At 41.5% G+C, this 18962-nt stretch overlaps 1 protein-coding gene across 2 annotated transcripts in view; it reads right to left on the reverse strand.

Annotated features, from left to right (window-relative positions):
• Nucleotides 1–18962, reverse strand: part of LOC149311003 (monofunctional C1-tetrahydrofolate synthase, mitochondrial-like) — a 185099-nt gene that overhangs the window by 68099 nt on the left and 98038 nt on the right. For both annotated transcript variants that reach the window (XM_089530194.1, XM_089530195.1), the window contains 4 exons: nucleotides 8004–8143; nucleotides 4331–4372; nucleotides 1888–1988; nucleotides 327–504 (listed from right to left, as the gene is read on the reverse strand). In XM_089530194.1, coding sequence (XP_089386320.1) covers nucleotides 327–504; nucleotides 1888–1988; nucleotides 4331–4372; nucleotides 8004–8143 — 461 coding nt within the window. The remainder of the gene's footprint in view (nucleotides 1–326; nucleotides 505–1887; nucleotides 1989–4330; nucleotides 4373–8003; nucleotides 8144–18962) is intronic.

The following is an 18962-nucleotide window of genomic DNA, read 5'->3' on the forward strand; positions in this document are numbered from 1 at the left end:
GGTTAAATAAGTGACCCCAAAAGAGCAATCAAAATTACTTGCTGCAATTTTGGCATGGCAATGAGCAAATCAACTCTTCAACCGTACATTTCTGGACCTCTGCATTTTTAAATGTTTTGCTCCAGCAGATAGCTTGAGAGAGTCTGTAGTTCAAGATGTTTAAGAACACAAGCAAGTATATGATTCCATCACAAGTAATGTGTATTGCCAGAGATATTAATTGAATGGTTAAATAACCACATGCCAGGCAAAACATTCACCACTTCTACCTTCTGAGAAATCTCATTTGCTTTGTTTTGTTTTACAGCACCTTTACTCCAGCTTACCTCCAGGTCATACAGATATCTGAAGTGATTTGGCTGACTGGCAGCTTTCATTACAGCTTGGGCCAATTCCACAGATCCTCTGCCCCCATCAGACCAATGACTGCAAGGCACTGCATCAGAAGCTCCAGACTGCTTGGCAGTCTTACAGACTAAATCAATCTCAGCAGGGGAGTCCGTTCTGCCAACAAAATAATTATTTCATTATTTTATTTATGATTTGATTTCTGTTTGCTAAGTTGTTCTCCTTACTAATGTCTATAGAACAGCTGATGGTTAGGAAAATGCTATATAATAGTGAATACCTACACAAACTTTGGACATTTCCAGTGCCCAAACTAGGTAGGGAAAACCAAAAATAATTTATATACAATGGCTGCAAACTCAAGAGTTTGAAATCGTATAGAAGCCTACAAAATTGGCCACAGCAGCTGACACTTACTTGACAGAGAGGTTAAAAAGCTAGTTTCTTCTTTCTCTACAGATGTCCTGCTGCCCATGTGACATAGCCACCCTTTCTTATAATCTCCCCAATCCCTTCTTCCTATCTACAGACATTTCCAGGAGGAAGAGTTCTATAATCAGAGATAGGTCAAGCTCTGTCTCTGGTTTCAGATTCTGCCCAGAATCAAGATGTGTAACAGTGAAGAAGAGCAGATCTGATCTGTGTCATGTATGGCTCAGGTTCCATCCAATAGGACTCCCCTTCTGGTAAGAATCCAGATGGTGGGGAATCCAAAGACCTTATAGAGACCCAGGGAGAGGGGCATTTTCAGTAAGAAAACTGTAAAGGGGAAAGTGCTAAATTGTTCTCCCGTTGTAGATTGCTCCACAACCTCCACACTTGTCTGACTAATTTTAGTAACTTAAAAAGACGTAGAGAATGCCAAGCACAGGATTCAAAGACACATTTCAAGTACTAAGTAGTTTGAAGCTATTCTGCTGCCGCCTCTGAATATAAATTTTCGTAGAACATCCATACCAAAAACCTGGTCAACTGGGTACTTCAATTTATGAATGAAGGACTGAAGATCAACAGCCACAACATGACATTGTCAGTATTTTATATTGTATTAATATTCTAAATAGAAATAGCAATAACAATTACATTTCTATGCCACTTATCAGTGAACTTAAGCACTCCCTAAGCAGTTTACAATGTGTAAGCTAATTGCCCCCAACACGCTGGGTACTCATTTTAGCGACCTCATAAGGATGCAAGCCTGAGTCCACCCTGAACCCCTGGATGGTATTGAACTCACAAGCTTGTGGTTTGTGAGTCGCTGCAATAAAGGAATTTAATTATTGCACCACCAGGGCTCTTACTATCTGACTATGTGTATATACTTGTGTTTGTGTACTTATCTATGATGACCCTGAATAAGTTGGAAATTCACGCTTTCAAAAACTCCACTCATTCTGTGATACTCAATTAAACACTAAGTTCTTTGTTGACCAGAGAAATATTAAACATGGTTTATTAGTAGGAACGTGATTTTAGGAGCTAGAGCAGTGCAATCTATCCAATGTTATAATAAGGTGAATAAAGGACAAATAATTTTACCTGAAAACATTTAGAGCTACTACAACAGGAACACCAAAATGTTGTACAATTTGAATTTGTTTCTGTAAATTATTACAACCATCAGACACCAACTTGAGATTCTGTAGAGAGAGGAAAAGAAAGATAAATGTAAATGAACACTTTTAATAGTAATAATGACTTTCCCTTTATCATCCAGTGATATTTAATAAAACCACATGGAGCAGTACAATGAATTTTTACCCAATCTCTTTGCTAAGAACATGGCAAAATATAAGACATCTCAGTCCTAAAAGCCTTCGGAAACATGCCTGTCAAGCTCCGTACCAAGAATGGTCTGTGGATTAAGAAAAAACACTGAAAGTTTTACAGGCTACCACCCAGCTTGCTCTATTCTAATCCATAGCTCCACCTAAATGGTTTATTTGGTCATTAAAGATAGACACTTCTGCATAGTTATTTCATAATCTCAGAATCTTGTTGTTTTATCCCATGTCCCACAAGAGATTAGACACTAGTTCAAGGACAAACCCAGGAGGGAAACATGAAGTCCACTCTGCTGAAAACCCCTCAAGATTTATATCTAACACACAATGCTAATGTTGGACACTGCAAATATGTAAATCTAAGAGGACCTTTTCATATTACTGACTGACCTGAGTTAATGAGGCAATCTATATCTGAGACCCACATCTGCAAATGGTACTGATACATAAGGCTACCTGAGAACAGATTCTTGCTTCTTTTAACCTTTCTAGAAGTCCCGCATAAAAAGTTTGCACACAGACACATTTCACGCCTTGTGACATACAGGGGATGCTCATCAAGGGAGGGGGGGGATTGTGATGGAGAGAGCAAGCAGGAGAGAATGGCTTGGGAAGAGATAAAGCTTATGAATGTATAGGTAGGGAAAAGAAAATGTGGCCCTGGTGAAGTGTGTTGGGTGTGTGTGTGTGTGCACATGCAAGAGAGATGAGAGATTCCTTTCATCCCATACACTTGAGGTATTTAGAATTTTACACAAGAGCAAAAAACCCAGGAAACTGAAAATCTGACACTGTATCATGTCAATCAAAAACACTTACTGGTAAAACTACCCATAGTGTGAGATTTGGTGGTCAGGGAGTCTATTTCTATCAAAACCATGAAGTATTTTTTTTAAATAAAGAACTTCATTTCCTCATGCAAACTAGTGTAATGAAGGGGAAAAAACAACAAGGTAACAATGTGAAATCTACAGATAATGACATCCTGTGGAAACAAAGCAATATCTATTTCGTATGTTCATTTCCATTCATTTCTTCTAATATTTAAAAGGAATGTTAAAGTACTTGGCAGTGTTGACTTTTATTTGTTTATATAATCATATTTATTTATAATAATATATAATAATTATAATAACATATTTACTTTATATATTTATATAATTATTTCTATCCTGCATTTGCAGTCCAACAAGGACACTCAGATTCAACTGTATAGCTTTCACAGGCACTACAGAAACACTACCACCATTATGTGAGAAGATAATTAATTACTGTATACAGCAATGCAATGCAATTGAGTACTCTCTTCAAGAACCTAGTTTTTACAAGTATCAAATTTAATTCCTGTCTTGCATTACAACAGAAGTGGGAAAAGTCCAGATCAACTCCCCAATGCTATCTCTGCAGTCTTCCAATCTACTCAGAACATCTTCAAAGGCCCTGGGACCCCACAAATACTTTCAAAAAATTTCTTCTGGGTGGAAGATCCCCCCTCCTCAAATCACCTAAACTACCACCAAAACCACTGTAATTTGTCAAATATTTTTGTCAGCCAAAAATACAGGTAAGCAAAACTGGAAGTGATTGTATCAATGATGTATCTGTGTAGACTGCCAGGGAGGAATGTATGTGTGGGGAAAAGGAGTCCCCATCCCCACTAAGTATACCCCATCCTTGCCTTATAGACAGCAAAGTTACAACAACTAGAGCAGAAATGGGAAGTTACTTTTTACAAGTAATGCAACAATTATAGTTCCAGGCTCCCAAAAGGGGACAGTTACTATAATAGGTACAATTTTTAAAAATTGCTCCTTTTTAAAAAAAACAAACCAACAATATTATTTATTGAAAAATGTGCATGCTATAAGCTGGTAGCCTATTTGCCACGATCCTCCTGCGGCAGAGCGCAAGACAACAGCATGAGACCCAAGAAAAGTTATCATTTGAAAAAGGTGTCTGATCTTGTGAGACTGCAACCCCTTACAGATGGTAGTAACTAAAACACTACAGATAAATCATAAAACAAGTGATGAATCACAATGTAATGTAATACAGTTATACGTTCAATATTGGAAAAAGAGGACAAATGCAAATATAGTTATGCGTAACTAATCCATACCTAACTACTTCTAAGCTCTGCAAGGAATGCATGAATTTTTAATGGAATTTTTTTTTAAGCCTGGCAGTACTGCCCTTACCTCTTCTGTATATTCTTTCTTAAGAGGAGCACCTGCTGTTACCTGAAATCACAAACATGAGTTAAACAACAGCCATATAATGCAGATGTACACAAAAAGGTTGTTTCATGTTTTGCAGACAAAGGCGTGTTACAAACCGCCATAAAGTACGTGCTCTGTGCGTACTAGGGTTAGGAAGGGCCGTATTAGGGTTAGGAAGGTTCTTATCTTCCTCACGGCCCTTCCTCCCAGTACGCACAGAGCGCGTCATAAATGGCGGCGCCCATCCACATGGGCACTGCCATTTTGACGTCTTGGACGCTGTGCGTCCAGACGTGTCATGGCGGAAGTGACGCCGCGAGAGCGCGCACCGCCCCTCGCGGCGCCACTTCCGCGTTTCGAAAAGGAGCGCCATTTCGGCGCTCCTTTTTCGCTGCGTGGGGAAGCCTCGCGGTCTGGCCGCTGGGGCTTCCCTACGCAGCGAATGGCGGTGGCGGGAAAACGGCCCCTTGAGGGCTGTTTGTAACATGCCTAAGAGTTTTTTTAAAACTGTGGCTGGTGTCCTAAGATCTTGTTAATGCTGGCAATTACATCTGCATTCATTAACAACTGATGACCTCAAAACCCAACCTTTTCAGCCTAGTAGTGCCCTAACTGAAGGCACAGCAGATCAGACCAGCGGGAAATGGCATCTGGAGTGTTCACCCAGTGCAGAAGCAGTTGCAGCAGGACCCCATGGGCTCTCTCAAGCTGCCTGTTCTCAATGCATCCTGCTTGCCACATTCTCTCTTAACTATTTAGGCCTAAGAGAGATCTTCTCTTGAAATAGGAGGTGAACAGGAAGACACTTTTTGTTCAATTCCTATTGTAAAAAAGGCTCTTTTTAGGCCTAAAATGGTGCAGCGGGGCTCAAAACGTAGCAAAAATGTGTTCATGCTTCCCACATAGTATTTGGGACCAAACAAATCTGGCTTTTTTTTTAAGTGTGGCTGAATTGTGGCCCTCCAAAGTGTCCTGATGGGCTAATACAGAGAGTAGCCCACCCCACTGTAGGGAAAAGACATCACATAATTGGAAGGTTTAAGAACTCTTGCTTTGTCCTCATGTTCCCATAACTCTGGCAGTCCAGGATATCTTCAAGCATTCCCATTTTTATTTTGAATGTTAAGTTTTGATAAAACTGTAAGAAATAACTCTGGAGCCCATATTTAATGTAATTCAACAACTCTTTATAATATAATAATTTATGTCAAATAATGCCCCATTGCAAGATATGGTCAGAAGAATACTAAAGCCTACCCATTAGTGATAACTATTGTTTTGTACCTCTGCACACTCTTCTTCAGCACATTGCTTCATACTGTTCATTTTCTTCTCCTTTCTACTGTTTTGTCTCTGCCGTTAGAGAAACCAGCAGAGTTTCTCAGATTATGATTCTAAAGACCAAGGTTCAAATCCCTATTTGGCCATGGAAATCCACTGGATGACCTTGGGCAAGTCACACTCTCCTAGCCTCAAAAGGATCAAAAGCCTAACCTCCTCTGAACAAATCTTGTCAAGAAAACCTGCCATAAGTCAGAAATGACTTGAAGGCATGTACCACCAGCACCTACAACAACAACAACAACAACATTTGTTAGAAAGATATTGCTGTTTTCTATAAAGAGCAATATTTGTCAGTAGCCAGACAAGGAATGTGGAAGCCTTCAACTTTGCTGATAATGTGACCAAGAGATAGGGTGAGAAAATGAGTGGAAGCAAGAATGCATTGCAGGGTAGGTGAGGGTTTTCAAAAACTACACAGAGGTGCAAGATGGGAAGTTTATGATGACTGCTCTCTCTATGAGTTCATTGAAAAAAGTCCTAAGGAAATTCCCCATGCCAAAAACTTGTTCCTTGACAAATCCTGAACAATTCTGTTGGTTATAAATATTTATACATATTTACTAATATGTATAAATCTGTTAAGCTACATTTGGCATTTTTCCTAGCGAAATCAGAAAGCAGAAGGGAAGGAAAATAGACAGAGACTAAATGCCAGCAGCACAGTCTACCTCAGATGCAGAAATGAGGAAGGAAACTGAACTAGAAGAGACATAGCCATGATAGTCTAGAATATCTGTATGCAGTCTCAAAGGTGCTACAAGATCTCTTTGCATGCAAGTCTTAAAGTAAGGGGATCTATTTACATTGTAATATATGTACTATATGGCTAGTTGCTTTTCCTGCTAGGACTGAACAACTTATTTGACTAGGCAAAGAAGCTGAAGTAAGTGTCAAAATGGTAGTGGTTCTCCTCTGTGTGCACACAACTATTCAGAGAGGGGCCATTTTACTTCTGCTAAGGTCTCTAGAAATGAAATTCACTTTCCAATTTCATTTGGGAGTAACATGGAAGACCAAGGTTTTCTGGGGACAAACAACTGATTGTTTCTACCAAGTCTCCCAATTTTCTCCTATTAGAGGGCTGGAAGAGGATAATAACTAATATTACAGTGGTGCTCCAAAATGTACTCACAAAGTAGAAGACTGAGATCAATGGGACTGGGTTTGCAAAGCATTAAGGAGAAAAATCACCTTGCAGGAGAAGTTTAAAGATGGGGATGAAGAGAGGAGAGCATGGATTCTGTGATGAAATTACAGCATGAGTATGAAGTATGAATATTAGCATAAAACAGTACATCTGCAACTTTAAGAGTGAAGGAATGAGCATGGAAAATGAAAAGCAGGGAGAGGTAAAGGCAAAGACAAGAAATATGTAGTAGATGCAACAAAAGTGAGGGAGTCTCTGAAGATAACTGCACATTGGCTGAACATGGTTAGAAACAAAATGCTGTACTGAGGTAAAGTGGTTAAAAATGGAACAGCAAATGCTTTTAAATAAGTAATGGCAAGGAATGCTGCAAAAGTGGTGTGTGTGTGTGTGTGTGTGTGTGTGAGAGAGAGAGAGAGAGAGAGAGAGAGAGAGAAACTCTAGCAAGAATTTTTTTTTTAAGGAGGGCAGTGAGGAATCAAAGATGAAAGCCAGACTGCATGCCTGTGTGACAGGCTAAGGGCAAGGAAAGTACCAAAATAACTTTAGAAGCAAGAAAGAGGGATTTGATTTTAATAATCTATCTGGAGTACTGCAATGACTCAGATCAAAGGAAGCCAATGAGAGAATGATCTAATCAAATGAAGTACTTGTTAGTACCCCCTTCCAATTTAATTTAATGGGTCTTAAAGTACATAAAGTTGACTGGAGTGTGGCTCTGCATAACAGTGCAATGATGGATCTGAAGTGCTGGCAGAAAGAGGGTTAAGAGGTAGCAGCGGGTGCTACTTCAGACTGTAAGGAATACAGTGAGTTTATCCATGGCAGTAAAGAGCAATGCTCAAGGGTGAAATGCAGAGGAAGGAGGAAAAAACAGCAAAGAGAGTTAATTCCCCTTCCCAAAGTTTAATCATTTCTAGAGCTATCCACTTGAATACAGTTTAAACCATGTAATCTCCAGCAATAATCCCACATCTGTGTGATGAAAAACAGTGCAATGAGAGTCTCTGCTAATCAGTCTGCAATGCCCTGAGAGTTTGTCCAACAATTTTAAAATTAAAATGTTTATACATATTTCAAATGATAAGAGCTTTCTTTTCAAAACTCTAGGGAGTCCCAAAGATTTATCATTTATTTTATTAGATAGGTACAGAAACTTACATTTGGCCCACCTCCATGCATCTTCAAAGCCCTCACTGTAGCAACAAGCACAACCACACTGGGAACCAAGCCAGAAGCTCTGCATTTGATGTTGAAGAATTTCTCCATCCCAATATCAGCACCAAAACCAGCTTCAGTTACTGTTAAGAATAAAGGATTAATTTAAATTAATAGGGAATCAAAGAGTCAAGGAAAAGTTTCCATTTCACTGTCATTACAGTTGAGCATACGGAGTGGGGAGGGGGGCATGGAGAAAAAGAAAGAGCTCCATATGTGTACTGACTTCTTTCTTCTCTTCTATCAGTGATAAACTGCTTTGCAAGCATCCACTCATAGGCACAAACAACTAATTTTAAAGAAAACACCAATGGAAAATAGAAGATGTTTTTGCAGGTTAGATCACTGTGTTGTTTTGTTCTGAAAGCTCATTAATCTTTCTTTTACACAAGTCTGTGCAGAGAAAAATTACATAACTGACAGTTAACTGTTCATTTCTGAGAAAATGGCCTAAATCTAAAACCTAGTCTCAGGTAGCCTAGACTCAGTGAATCATTGGGGACTTAATAAGTCAATGCTTATGTAAATTCCATTGGTTTCAATGAATCTGTTTTCACTGAGGACTAATAATTAACTTACTATATCTTTCTCTTTGCCTTTCTCCTTCTCCCATGTTTTTGTTTCTTCTCCTCATGCCCTGACAGTTAACATGGTCAAATTGATACTACTGGGTTAACTTTAAAATTATTCCTTCTAAATGCTCTTTTAAATTACAAACACTCAAATATTTCCTCACACAAAAGAGTAATTTTTCTCCCATATTTTAGTTACCCTATGCAAAAAAATACTTCAAATGAGGGATTGATCTGTATGTTATGCTGACCGCAAGGAGGCTGGCTGAAGCATATTCTATAGCATGACTGCTGCTACTCATCTGGCATCATCATCAATGATTTATTTATAGCCCACCCAATGACATGGAATCAGGGCAGGTTACAAGAGTAAAAATACATCAAATTTACAATAAAATTCAGAATTAAACCCATAACTAACCCCCATCTCAGATCTAAAACAACAATGTTAAAATAATCACAATATATCACAGTATAAAAACATTTAAAATACAATTAACTAAACATTGAAAAAGAGGTGCCAACGACAATCATTGCTATTGATATTGATATCCAAATTCATATTCGACTTCATATTCAGGGAGGGGAAGCTAAGTTGGGAAGGCCTGCCAGAAGAGATCATGGGTTTAATTATGAAGTATCTAACAGCAATAGCAAGTACATTTCTATACTGTTTATCAGTGCACTTAAGCACTCCCAAAGCAGTTTAAAAAGTGTAAGTTAATTGCCCCCAACAAGCTGGGTACTCATTTTAGTGACCTTGGAAGGATGCAAGCCTGAGTCAAGCCTGAGCCCCTGGCTGGTATTGAACTTACAACCTTGTGGTTTGCGAGTGAGTGGCTGCAGTTCAGGCATTTAACCACTGCACAACCAGGGCACTTGAAATGATAGGGCAATTCTTTATTACTAGAAGCCGTCAGGAACACTTGCCAAATTCTTTGGATGGCAGACTTTAAACAGACTTTTCATACATTGGACTGAATCCAGACATAGGATGAGTCTAAACTGGCTCCATCTGCCCCTGGAGTATTCTGGCTCTGAAGTTGCTGTGACCCCCCTGTTACCTACATGTTCCAGAGCAACACTGGGCGGCTGTCTACACAACATCCTGATGTGCTGCCTGCCCCTGCTGACATAAGTCCCTCTGAGGCCAGAAATGAGGCACCCAGCATCAATCATATGTCTGGGCACCTAGTTGTGGTCTCAGAGAATCTACTTGTGTCAGTGGTTGCAGGCAGCATAGCAGGACACTGTGTAGACAGCCACCTGGCATTGCTCCAGAGTGCTCCAGATTTTTTGAGAAGATCTGGAGGCAAAGGTAGGTTTTAAAAAAGTGGATCATGAGAGGGATTGCCTCGATGTTCTGTGAGACTGCCATTCCCATGTGTGGTGAGCCCACAGCAAATCAGGTTTTTGGCCATGTATCATCCAGACAGGGTTTTGTGAGACCAACAACCTATTCATCGCAAACACCTTTTTCATACAGCTGGAGAGGGGATTGTACACATGGACATCACTGGATGGAAAATACAAAAACCAAATAGATTAAATAATAGGAGACAGAAGATGGAGAAGCGCCATTCTTGTGGCAAAAATGAGTCCAGGTGCAGAGTGTGGCACAGACCATGAACTACTAACATCTAAAATTAGAATAAAGCTGAAGAAAAATACCAAATCAATCACACTGACAAAATATGGTCTAAAGGACATCCCAACAGAATTGACAGAAAGTGTGAGAAATAGATTTGCACTATAAAGCCTAGTGGACCAGGAACCAGATGAACTACGGACAGAAGTCAGGGACATGGTAAACGAGGAATTAAGAAAAAATGATACTTAGTGTGAATCTACTCTTGGTTTTTCTACTATGACTATTCCAGCTTCTCTGAGCTGTATGGGAAGATATTGATGCTGGACCCTAACCATTCAGAGCTTTGCACCAGAAAATTCCCACAGAACTTAGAGCAATTGCAGGAGGAGGACAGGTAAAATTAAGAGTGGAGTTACAGATCCACCAGCCTGTCCTCATCCTTACAACTACTATTCAATAATATAATCTCCATTCTGGATGTAGTAGCTTGAGGGTGAGTGGGGAGCTTTGGGAGGATTGCTCCCTGAGAAACCAGGACTGTCCAGTCTCTTAGCCACTAACCTACACAAGCTCATATATATGGAAAAGAGATTCTAACCATAGTTAGTTATTGTGCAGAGCTCTTGTGCTATAATGTATTATAAGCAACATAGGCGGTATCCAGACCGGCGCTTTGCACCGGCCTGTATACATGCTAGGGTTGCCTCGGGACTAGCACGTAACCGCAGCGTCAAAATGGCGGCACCCTCTGTACCTGGGCGCTGCCATTACAATGTCATGGCCGCGTTGCAGACAAACAGCACAGCGCGGGCTTGTGGCGCCCTTTCAGCAGTGCCAGGAGCTCTGAAACAGAGCTCCTTTTGCTGCGGGTATTGCTGGCACAGCCTTTACATGGCTGTGCCAGCGATACAGAAGAGAAAGGGGTCAAGTGGCCCCTTTCTCTCTTTCCCCACCACTGTCGGGGTGTCCTTGGGGCATGAAGCCCAAGGATACCCCTTTCCAGGCCGTGGGGAAGCGGCGTTTTGACGCTTCACCGAGGCCTGGAAAAGCGGCAGATCGGGGCCTCCGGGGATGCCACTGTGGCCACTGATGCCCTGATCCGTCAGGGAAAGGGGCAGGTGCAGGCTGCCCCAAAGGGGCGGTATGTATCCTGCCATAGTTACTTGAAATAAGTAATCTCATTATTTATATATAAAAGAGTATGAACAAGCTACAGGTCAGAAGTAAGCACAAAGTGGTGACAGAGTCACTGGAAGTACCATTTTCTAGTTATTTGTAAAATGTTTTAAAAGGAGGTCATTTGACATTACAGTGGAACCTCACCTTACGCGGGGGATCCGTTCCGCCCCCCCCCCCCCCCCGCGTAAGGCGAATTCCACCTATGTTCGAGCTCCATTATAGTGAATGGGGCTTGTGCCCGTGGCGGCATGATGGTGTGTGCCATTGAAAGTATTGCAATGCGGCTTCTGCATAAACCAGAAGCTGCATATGGCGTGCCCATGTATGAAGCAGGCACACTGTATTATTATTTTTAGTTTTTATGGTATTATTAATGCTAAGGAGAGTAACCAAATAGTCTGTGCAATATGCTACTTTTCAAGTATATAATGTAATGTGTAACAGCAATGTGCTACTTATCAGTCATTAGCATGGAATGAATTACTTTTCTAAAGTAGCTTTTCAAACTACTTTTCAAACTGTGTGTATAGAACCAAGGAGTAGCAGTAAATATTTCAGAGTAAAGAAATGTGAGATTGTGAATATGGTTTACAGTTAATTAATAACAAATGTGATGTGTTCATTTTTTACAGAGAAGACCCAAGTAAAGCTCATATCTGCACTTTGCTTTGAATAGCCTTGAATCTGAGCAGTGCTGATGTTTTAAATTTTACTAGAGTTAGTGTAGTTGTCAGTTGCATGATCTACTTTAATTTTTAAATCAGAATTCCCATGACATACTTCCATGTTTGACATTTATGTGCATGCCTTAATGCCTAATCACAAGTACCTAAGAATATGTGTACTTCTTTAAAATGTAAGTACTATCTCATTGAATATGACCAAGTCCATCTGGTTCAGCATTCTTTGCAAAGAACCTCCAAACCAGTAGCAAATTGGCCTTTGGTCAAGCCAGAGTCTAACCAGCATTGTGTCCTTAAAGAAACAGCTGAGTTCAATCTACTATCAGACCCCATTAATGAACCTTAAAGGCTAAAAAACCCGCTCACCAAGCAGTTTCCCATTTATCCACAGTGTCTTGGGATAGATTAAAGATTGGCCAGTGTATGGACACACTGGATAGGTACCAGAGTGTTGCTGCTGCCATTCCTGTTAAGCGCACCAGCAAAGTTTGATCTCAGCCAGAACCTGAGAATCTTAAAAACGACAACAACAAGCCCAAAACCGGAACAACCTGGTCTTTAAGAAAACACTGGAACATGAAAACACATGAACTTACAACAACCCCAGCATCACTAACAAAAATGTTATCACACCACTGATAAAGAATTACTTTATGCAAACTGTTGGTCCAGATTTGAATCTTGCCCTCATATCATCATCCACTGTCACTGTTTCTGATCTACTTAGGAACACAACTGAGAAAACATTAGCATGGACAAGAGATCAGAAGCATCAAATGACTACTTTCACTCTACATTTTACAAAAGAGACAGATGTGTGAAAGTCTTAGTGCAAAAGTGAACTGAAATTCTTATTTTAAAGGCTCAAGTGGGCCAGTATTCCAAACTTCTGAAAGAGGAAGGAAACAGGATGCAGTATAAAAGTTGCTAGGATGAAGTCTACCAATTGTAAAGGAAACAAAACAGAGAGTAAATGCAAAGATAAAGTAATGTGCCAAAGCCATGTACTTTGAAACCTGTTTGTGCTCAGATATCCAGCACAATCACTCCTGTATTATTTCCTGCCTGTGAATCGGAGTGCCAATGAAAACATAAGCAAGCGGAAACTAGTAGGGCAAGGAAGATTCATGCTAGACTTAGTTCAACAATTACGTGATTACAGGGATTATTTATGCAGTTATAACTAAGATGACAACTTGCTCTGTGCCAAGGCTAAACATACACTTGTGCTCTGGAGGCCTGCTTTCTCTCTCAGACAAAACAAGGGGTTAAACAAAGGCTATAAGAAATGCTGAACATGTGTAAATGCAGGACACAGTCTGGAGTTTGAGTATTGTAAAGTGATGTGTGAAAGTAATGGCAGTGTGTACAAGAGAGACCCAAGGACCTCCTTAACCAATAGTGCAGCTAGTTAATTTTTTGACCCTGAACTTCAATGGCCTCATAGCCCCTTGCCCGTTAAATGGTTGAATGTATTGATTCTGATGACACAAGTGGCAAAAAGGTAATTGCTTCATCAGTTTTCAATAGTTGCTATTACAGGATTGCAATTGTCAGTACCATTTAATACTAGTAGTTCAAAATTATTGAAATATTTTATTGCAGGACGTATCAGGAGGCACTTAGGGGCATTTCACAGACCAAAATCCATTAGCAGCTGCCGAAGGGTTGGATTCCTTGTTTAAATATTGAACCTTCTGAATGGCACTAGGCATGTGGATGATAGCCTCAGGACCTGTTGCTATCCAGTGTGAATCCTTAGCGTAGGTTAAAGCTCTTGCAGTTCCACTCACCATGCAGCCACCAATTTAGGCTTCTCCCAGAATACACCCATCAGAGGCTCACTGTCAATCCGAGTTCTCTGACTGGTATGTATCTTGTCATTTTTGAGTGCCTGTCATTAACATGCAACATATTGGAGGATATACTTAAAATGTCATGAATACACAGTTTAACATGTAATATATGAAGAAAATAAGATAGCTCCCTGATTGCATTCTGAACTACGTACTTTTCTGTTCAGTTAATTATATTATTTTTCTAACTTTGAGCATACATGTTTTGAGGAAAATTTAAATCAGAAGTCGGCAACCTACGGCCCGTGGGCCGGATACGGCCTGGCGAGGCCTTGGGATCAGCCCCAGCCCGGTCCTGCCGCCGATTGCGCTCCTTCCCTGGCCTTTAAGGAGGCCCGGGCCTCCTTAGAGGTCAGGAAAGAAGGTGGAGGCTGGCCGCGATCGCGCCCTGCCCTCCACCTTCTTCCCTGGCCTCTAAGGAGGCCTGGGCCTGGGCCTCCTTAAAGGTTAGGGAAGGAGCCCGTAGGGCCGCCGGCGATCGCCGCAATTGGGCCTGGCCCTCCACCTTCTTCCCTGGCTTCTAAGGAGGCCCAGGCCTGGGCCTCCTTAAAGGCCAGGGAAGGAGCCCACGGGGCCGCTGGCGATCGCCGCGATCACCAGCGGCTTCCTCCCTCCGTCTCAGTCTCTGTGGAGGCTGAAGCCTTCACAGAGGCCGAGAAGGAGCCCGCGGAGGCGGCCTGCCACTCTGAGGCTCCGCCGCGGCCCATGCAGCCCCAGGCCTCCCTCTGGAGAGAGAGGCCTGGGGCTGCAAGGGCCGTGGAGGAGCCCAGGAGGTGGCCTGCCCAAGCCCTTCCCTTCGGCCAAAAGGGCCCCTTGGAGCCCTTTCAGCTGAAGGGAAGAGCCGAAGGGAAGGGCCTGGGACGGTGCCCAAGCCCTTTCCTTCGACCTCCCTCCCCTTCGGCCGAAAGGGCCCCTTGGAGCCCGTTTGGCCGAAGGAAGGGACCGAGAAGGAGAGGGAGGGCACACGCCTCCTCCAACCCGCGGGGCTTCGGCAGACCTGAGGTGTCCTTCGGAGAACACCACAGGCCTGGTGAAGCCCCGAGGAAAGGAGCAGGGGCCGCCGGCCTCCTCCTCCTCCCCACGGGACTTCAGCAGACCTGAGGTGTCTTTCGGAGGACACCTCAGACCTGGCGAAGCCCCGAGGAAAGGAGCAGGGGCCACGTGCCTGTTGCTCCTGCCCCTCACGGGCCCTTACTGGTCCCCAGCTGAGAGGCAGCTGGGGGCCAAGGAAGGGCAGGAGGAGCAGGCGTGCACCTGTCACCCCCTCTCCCAATCCCCCCTCACTTCTACCTGTCTCTCAGACAGCTGGAGGTCGGGAAAGGGAGCAGAGAAAGCCCCACCCCCGGAGGGTGGAAGCTCCACCCCTGGCATGCAGCCCCGCCCCCGGAGGGTGGAAACTCCACCCCCGGCATGCGGCCCCGCCCCCGGAGGGTGGAAGCTCCCCCCCGGCTTCGGCCCACCAGTTGTCTGAGGGACAGCAACCCGGCCCCCAGCTCAAAAAGGTTGCCTACCCCTGATGTAAATGTTTTGAGCAAAAGAGATAACAACAAAACAGAAGTTTAAGTACTGTTACACTGAAAGAAAAGATTTTTAAGAATAAAGCCAAGAAAGTAAATTGAAGTCAAATTATACATGGCAGGAAAAGGAATGTAAAAAAGATTAATGCATGAGAGGAAGAATGCAAAGCACATGTAAAGAAACACCATTAATTTTTACTTGTTTTTGTTTTCTATAATTAAAATAGATGCTCTGCACCCATGAATATAATGCCATCTTTGCTTTCTGGCAAGTTAAGAAAAACTCTTCCAGAGATTCAGCCTTTGCAGTTTGTATCATCTTGTCTCTGAGTACACCTGCAATGCACCTCAAAGAAACAGATTTATAGAACACAAAGGGTGCACTGGTTTATGCAGCTGATCAGGTTTCTCAGCTTTTAAAAAAAGAAGACTGCTTAAAATATATTTATTATGCTGCAACTTAAAGCAGTTCTGTAGTCTTGAATACAACTGTGCATTCTGACATGGCAAGCAGCTTTACAAAAAGGGAGCATACGTTTCACTTTGCAAGGACACAAACCAAATCGTGATAAGGAAATTCAATTTACCCCATAATAAAATTCCTTGTAAACAGAGACAGATTTTAATGAAACTACTCTTAATGCGGTCAGCATCTACTATCAACAGATCTAAATCAAAACAAAGCAAAGCGTTGGAAGACCCTACTGAGAAACATGCACACTAGGCTAAGTTTCCGGACATGGGATTGTGGAGGCCAAATTCCAGAACAATACAAAAGGAAATGGAAATTTTGAATTGCTAGCTGCCATCTACTTCCATGATGTAAACATATCTATCCTGGTGCAGCTGTCAGCAAGAAATCTATGGAAAGGAAGAGTTCAAAGTCACAGACACACATGACCTCTAATCTCATGGATCCAAGGCATATTGGTTGGGAAGCAATGGTTGATGCTTGCCATAAGGAGCAAAGCACCAAACTGTGCAGCTGCCAAAATAAACCAGGATGGATCACATGATTCACCTGAAAGGACACAACTTTCTTTGTGCACAGTTACTATAGCAAACAATGAATGGATGAGCTGTTTGTACAACATGACACCAAAGCCATTTCTTAAGAATGAACCATGACATTTAACAGTCTCGACTCTTTCAAAGTAGATTCTGTATTTTTAACCCTCTCAATGAAAACCTAAGGCAAAGCAAAGATGGAGGGCCAAGGATAAACAACAATGATATTGCCAACATGGCTGTGTGCAGTATAAATTCTAAGGTAAATCCCAAATGCTTTAAAGACAGATCTTGATTTAAAGTGTGTATGTCTACCTTGGTCCCTTCTACATTTCTGTTTGGAACTAACTCCAGCATTTGTCAAGCTGCAAAAGCATTGTGGCAATACATGATTGCTTATCAATTCAAACCCTTTTCAGATGTCTCTGTTTGTCAACGCCATATTGGGTAGCACAATGCACCTTACAGTACTTAAGGCAAAGACTTCCAAAATGCTGATTATTACATCCAAACACCTGGCACTATTATTTCATAAAGGAATGAAATTTAAGTTTCTGCACTAAATAGATAATGTACCCAGCCATCATTCAGAACTTGTTTCAGGAGCTGCACTATCCAAATTAGACATTATGAGCTGCTCTTCCTATGAAAATGTGGTTATTACTTTTTGTACAGGCTAAATTGGTAAAAATATTGGTCAGGGGTTGTTATTCTTGCATGCGCCCTATATACATAGTGAGGTTTTACAATCACAAATTCATTAAAATTCAAAATTCAGCTTAACAATGTAAACATTAGAAGTCCAATGTATGAACATTATTAGGCACCCACACTTACACACACTTTCATCCTTCCATTTCTTAAGAGAAAAGGAGACAACCCTTCACCATTATATGAAAATCCATTGTATAAAGAATGAATACAGGCACTCGTTTATATGCAGATGCTGCTAGTTAATAAACCAAACATCAATTTGACCATACTGAGCCACACCTCTAAAGTATAAGGTCATGGAGACATGGTAAAGTTTGTCTCGCTATTAATGGGTGCTTGCCGCTCCCACAAAGAGCAAGACCACGGATTTAATGTCCGCGAAAAGGGAGGGAAAAGTGTATAGTACACAGACTGAGATATGTAAAGCTGAAATGACTCCTTTTCAAGGAAAGAACATACTGGTAAATGGATAATAAAGATATCTCAGGAAATAATTAATTTATATATGAACAGTAAGAGGTAGGCTCTATTTTCAAATGGTGGGACTGAGATTTAGGAATATCTAAATTGATAAGGAAATGAGAAGTATGTGTTTGACAAACTACAAAATGTTATCAAAGGTGTTACATGAGTTCTCTGCATACTGATTCAACAGACTAACACAGCTATATCTTTGAATTCTAAAAATGTTATGCTATTATTCAGATTTTTACCCAATCCGTCCTCCCAAGAACCAGCTTACATAGAAGTTCATAGTGCCCTGCTCCCTTATCCTCACAGCAACTCTGTCAAGGAAAGGTTAGACCAAGAGTCTGGCCCCAGGTCACCCAGTTGTTTTTGGTACTGAGTGGGAATTTAAAGTGGAGCCTCATCAGTTAAAGTCTAAGCCTCTAACTACATCACATTGGCTCTCAGAATAGACACAGCCTAGTCCTGTGGTTTAACCCTAATCACCGATCAATGGGCATGGCTTCAAGATCAAAATTCATGACTTCCATGAAGGCCAGAGCAATGTTACTTTGTGCTATCTCTGCCTCCCTCTTTCTTTTTAGGGTCAACCACTGAATAGAAAGAAAATGTAACTAAAATAACTGATAAATAATTTTGTAGCAAATGAGTAAACAGTGAGCAACAGTGAGTTAAGTTAGAGAATACTAACTGTCAACCTCCACTTGAAAGTCACTATATCTAATCAGCTGAATGCCATGATGTCCTCTTTGGAAGTGGGAAACTGTTGGAAAAGGGGAAGTCAAAATATCTTCTCTCTCTCTCTCTCTCTCTCTCTCTCTCTCTCTCTCACACACACACACACACACACACACACAGAGTAATGTATTCTCAGAATGTCATTCACAGAGATAACAGCACTGCCACATCATTGAAAGCAGGGTTGAAGTAGAATGATCAATGTCTCTATCATTCGGTGTAATCATCGAGGACCCAGCAAGTTTTAAGTTATTCATCACAACATTGGAAGGCCACTTCCCAGTTCCAATCACAAGCTTCTTCAAGCTGCTGAGTGGCTAAAAATATTCCTTTAATGCCTGCTTTTTCCTCCAGCAATATATTTCATTCACTATGTTTTGATGTACCATATATACTGTAGCTGTATAACCCACCTATCTCTCTACAATGTAAATGTATTGACATCTGTATCTGTGATCTCTCTCTATATATCTATATAGTTCATTTCTAGATATAATGAGAAAGGTTGTCCTCATGTTCCAGTAATGCCGTCTTCCTACTGTACAACAAAAACTCATTAAATACAAAGGATGGTGT

The sequence above is a fragment of the Sceloporus occidentalis genome, unplaced genomic scaffold (genome assembly GCF_023333645.1).
Source record: "Sceloporus occidentalis isolate IW3139 unplaced genomic scaffold, rSceOcc1.0.p SCAF_6, whole genome shotgun sequence".
In the NCBI taxonomy this organism is placed as follows: domain Eukaryota; kingdom Metazoa; phylum Chordata; class Lepidosauria; order Squamata; family Phrynosomatidae; genus Sceloporus; species Sceloporus occidentalis.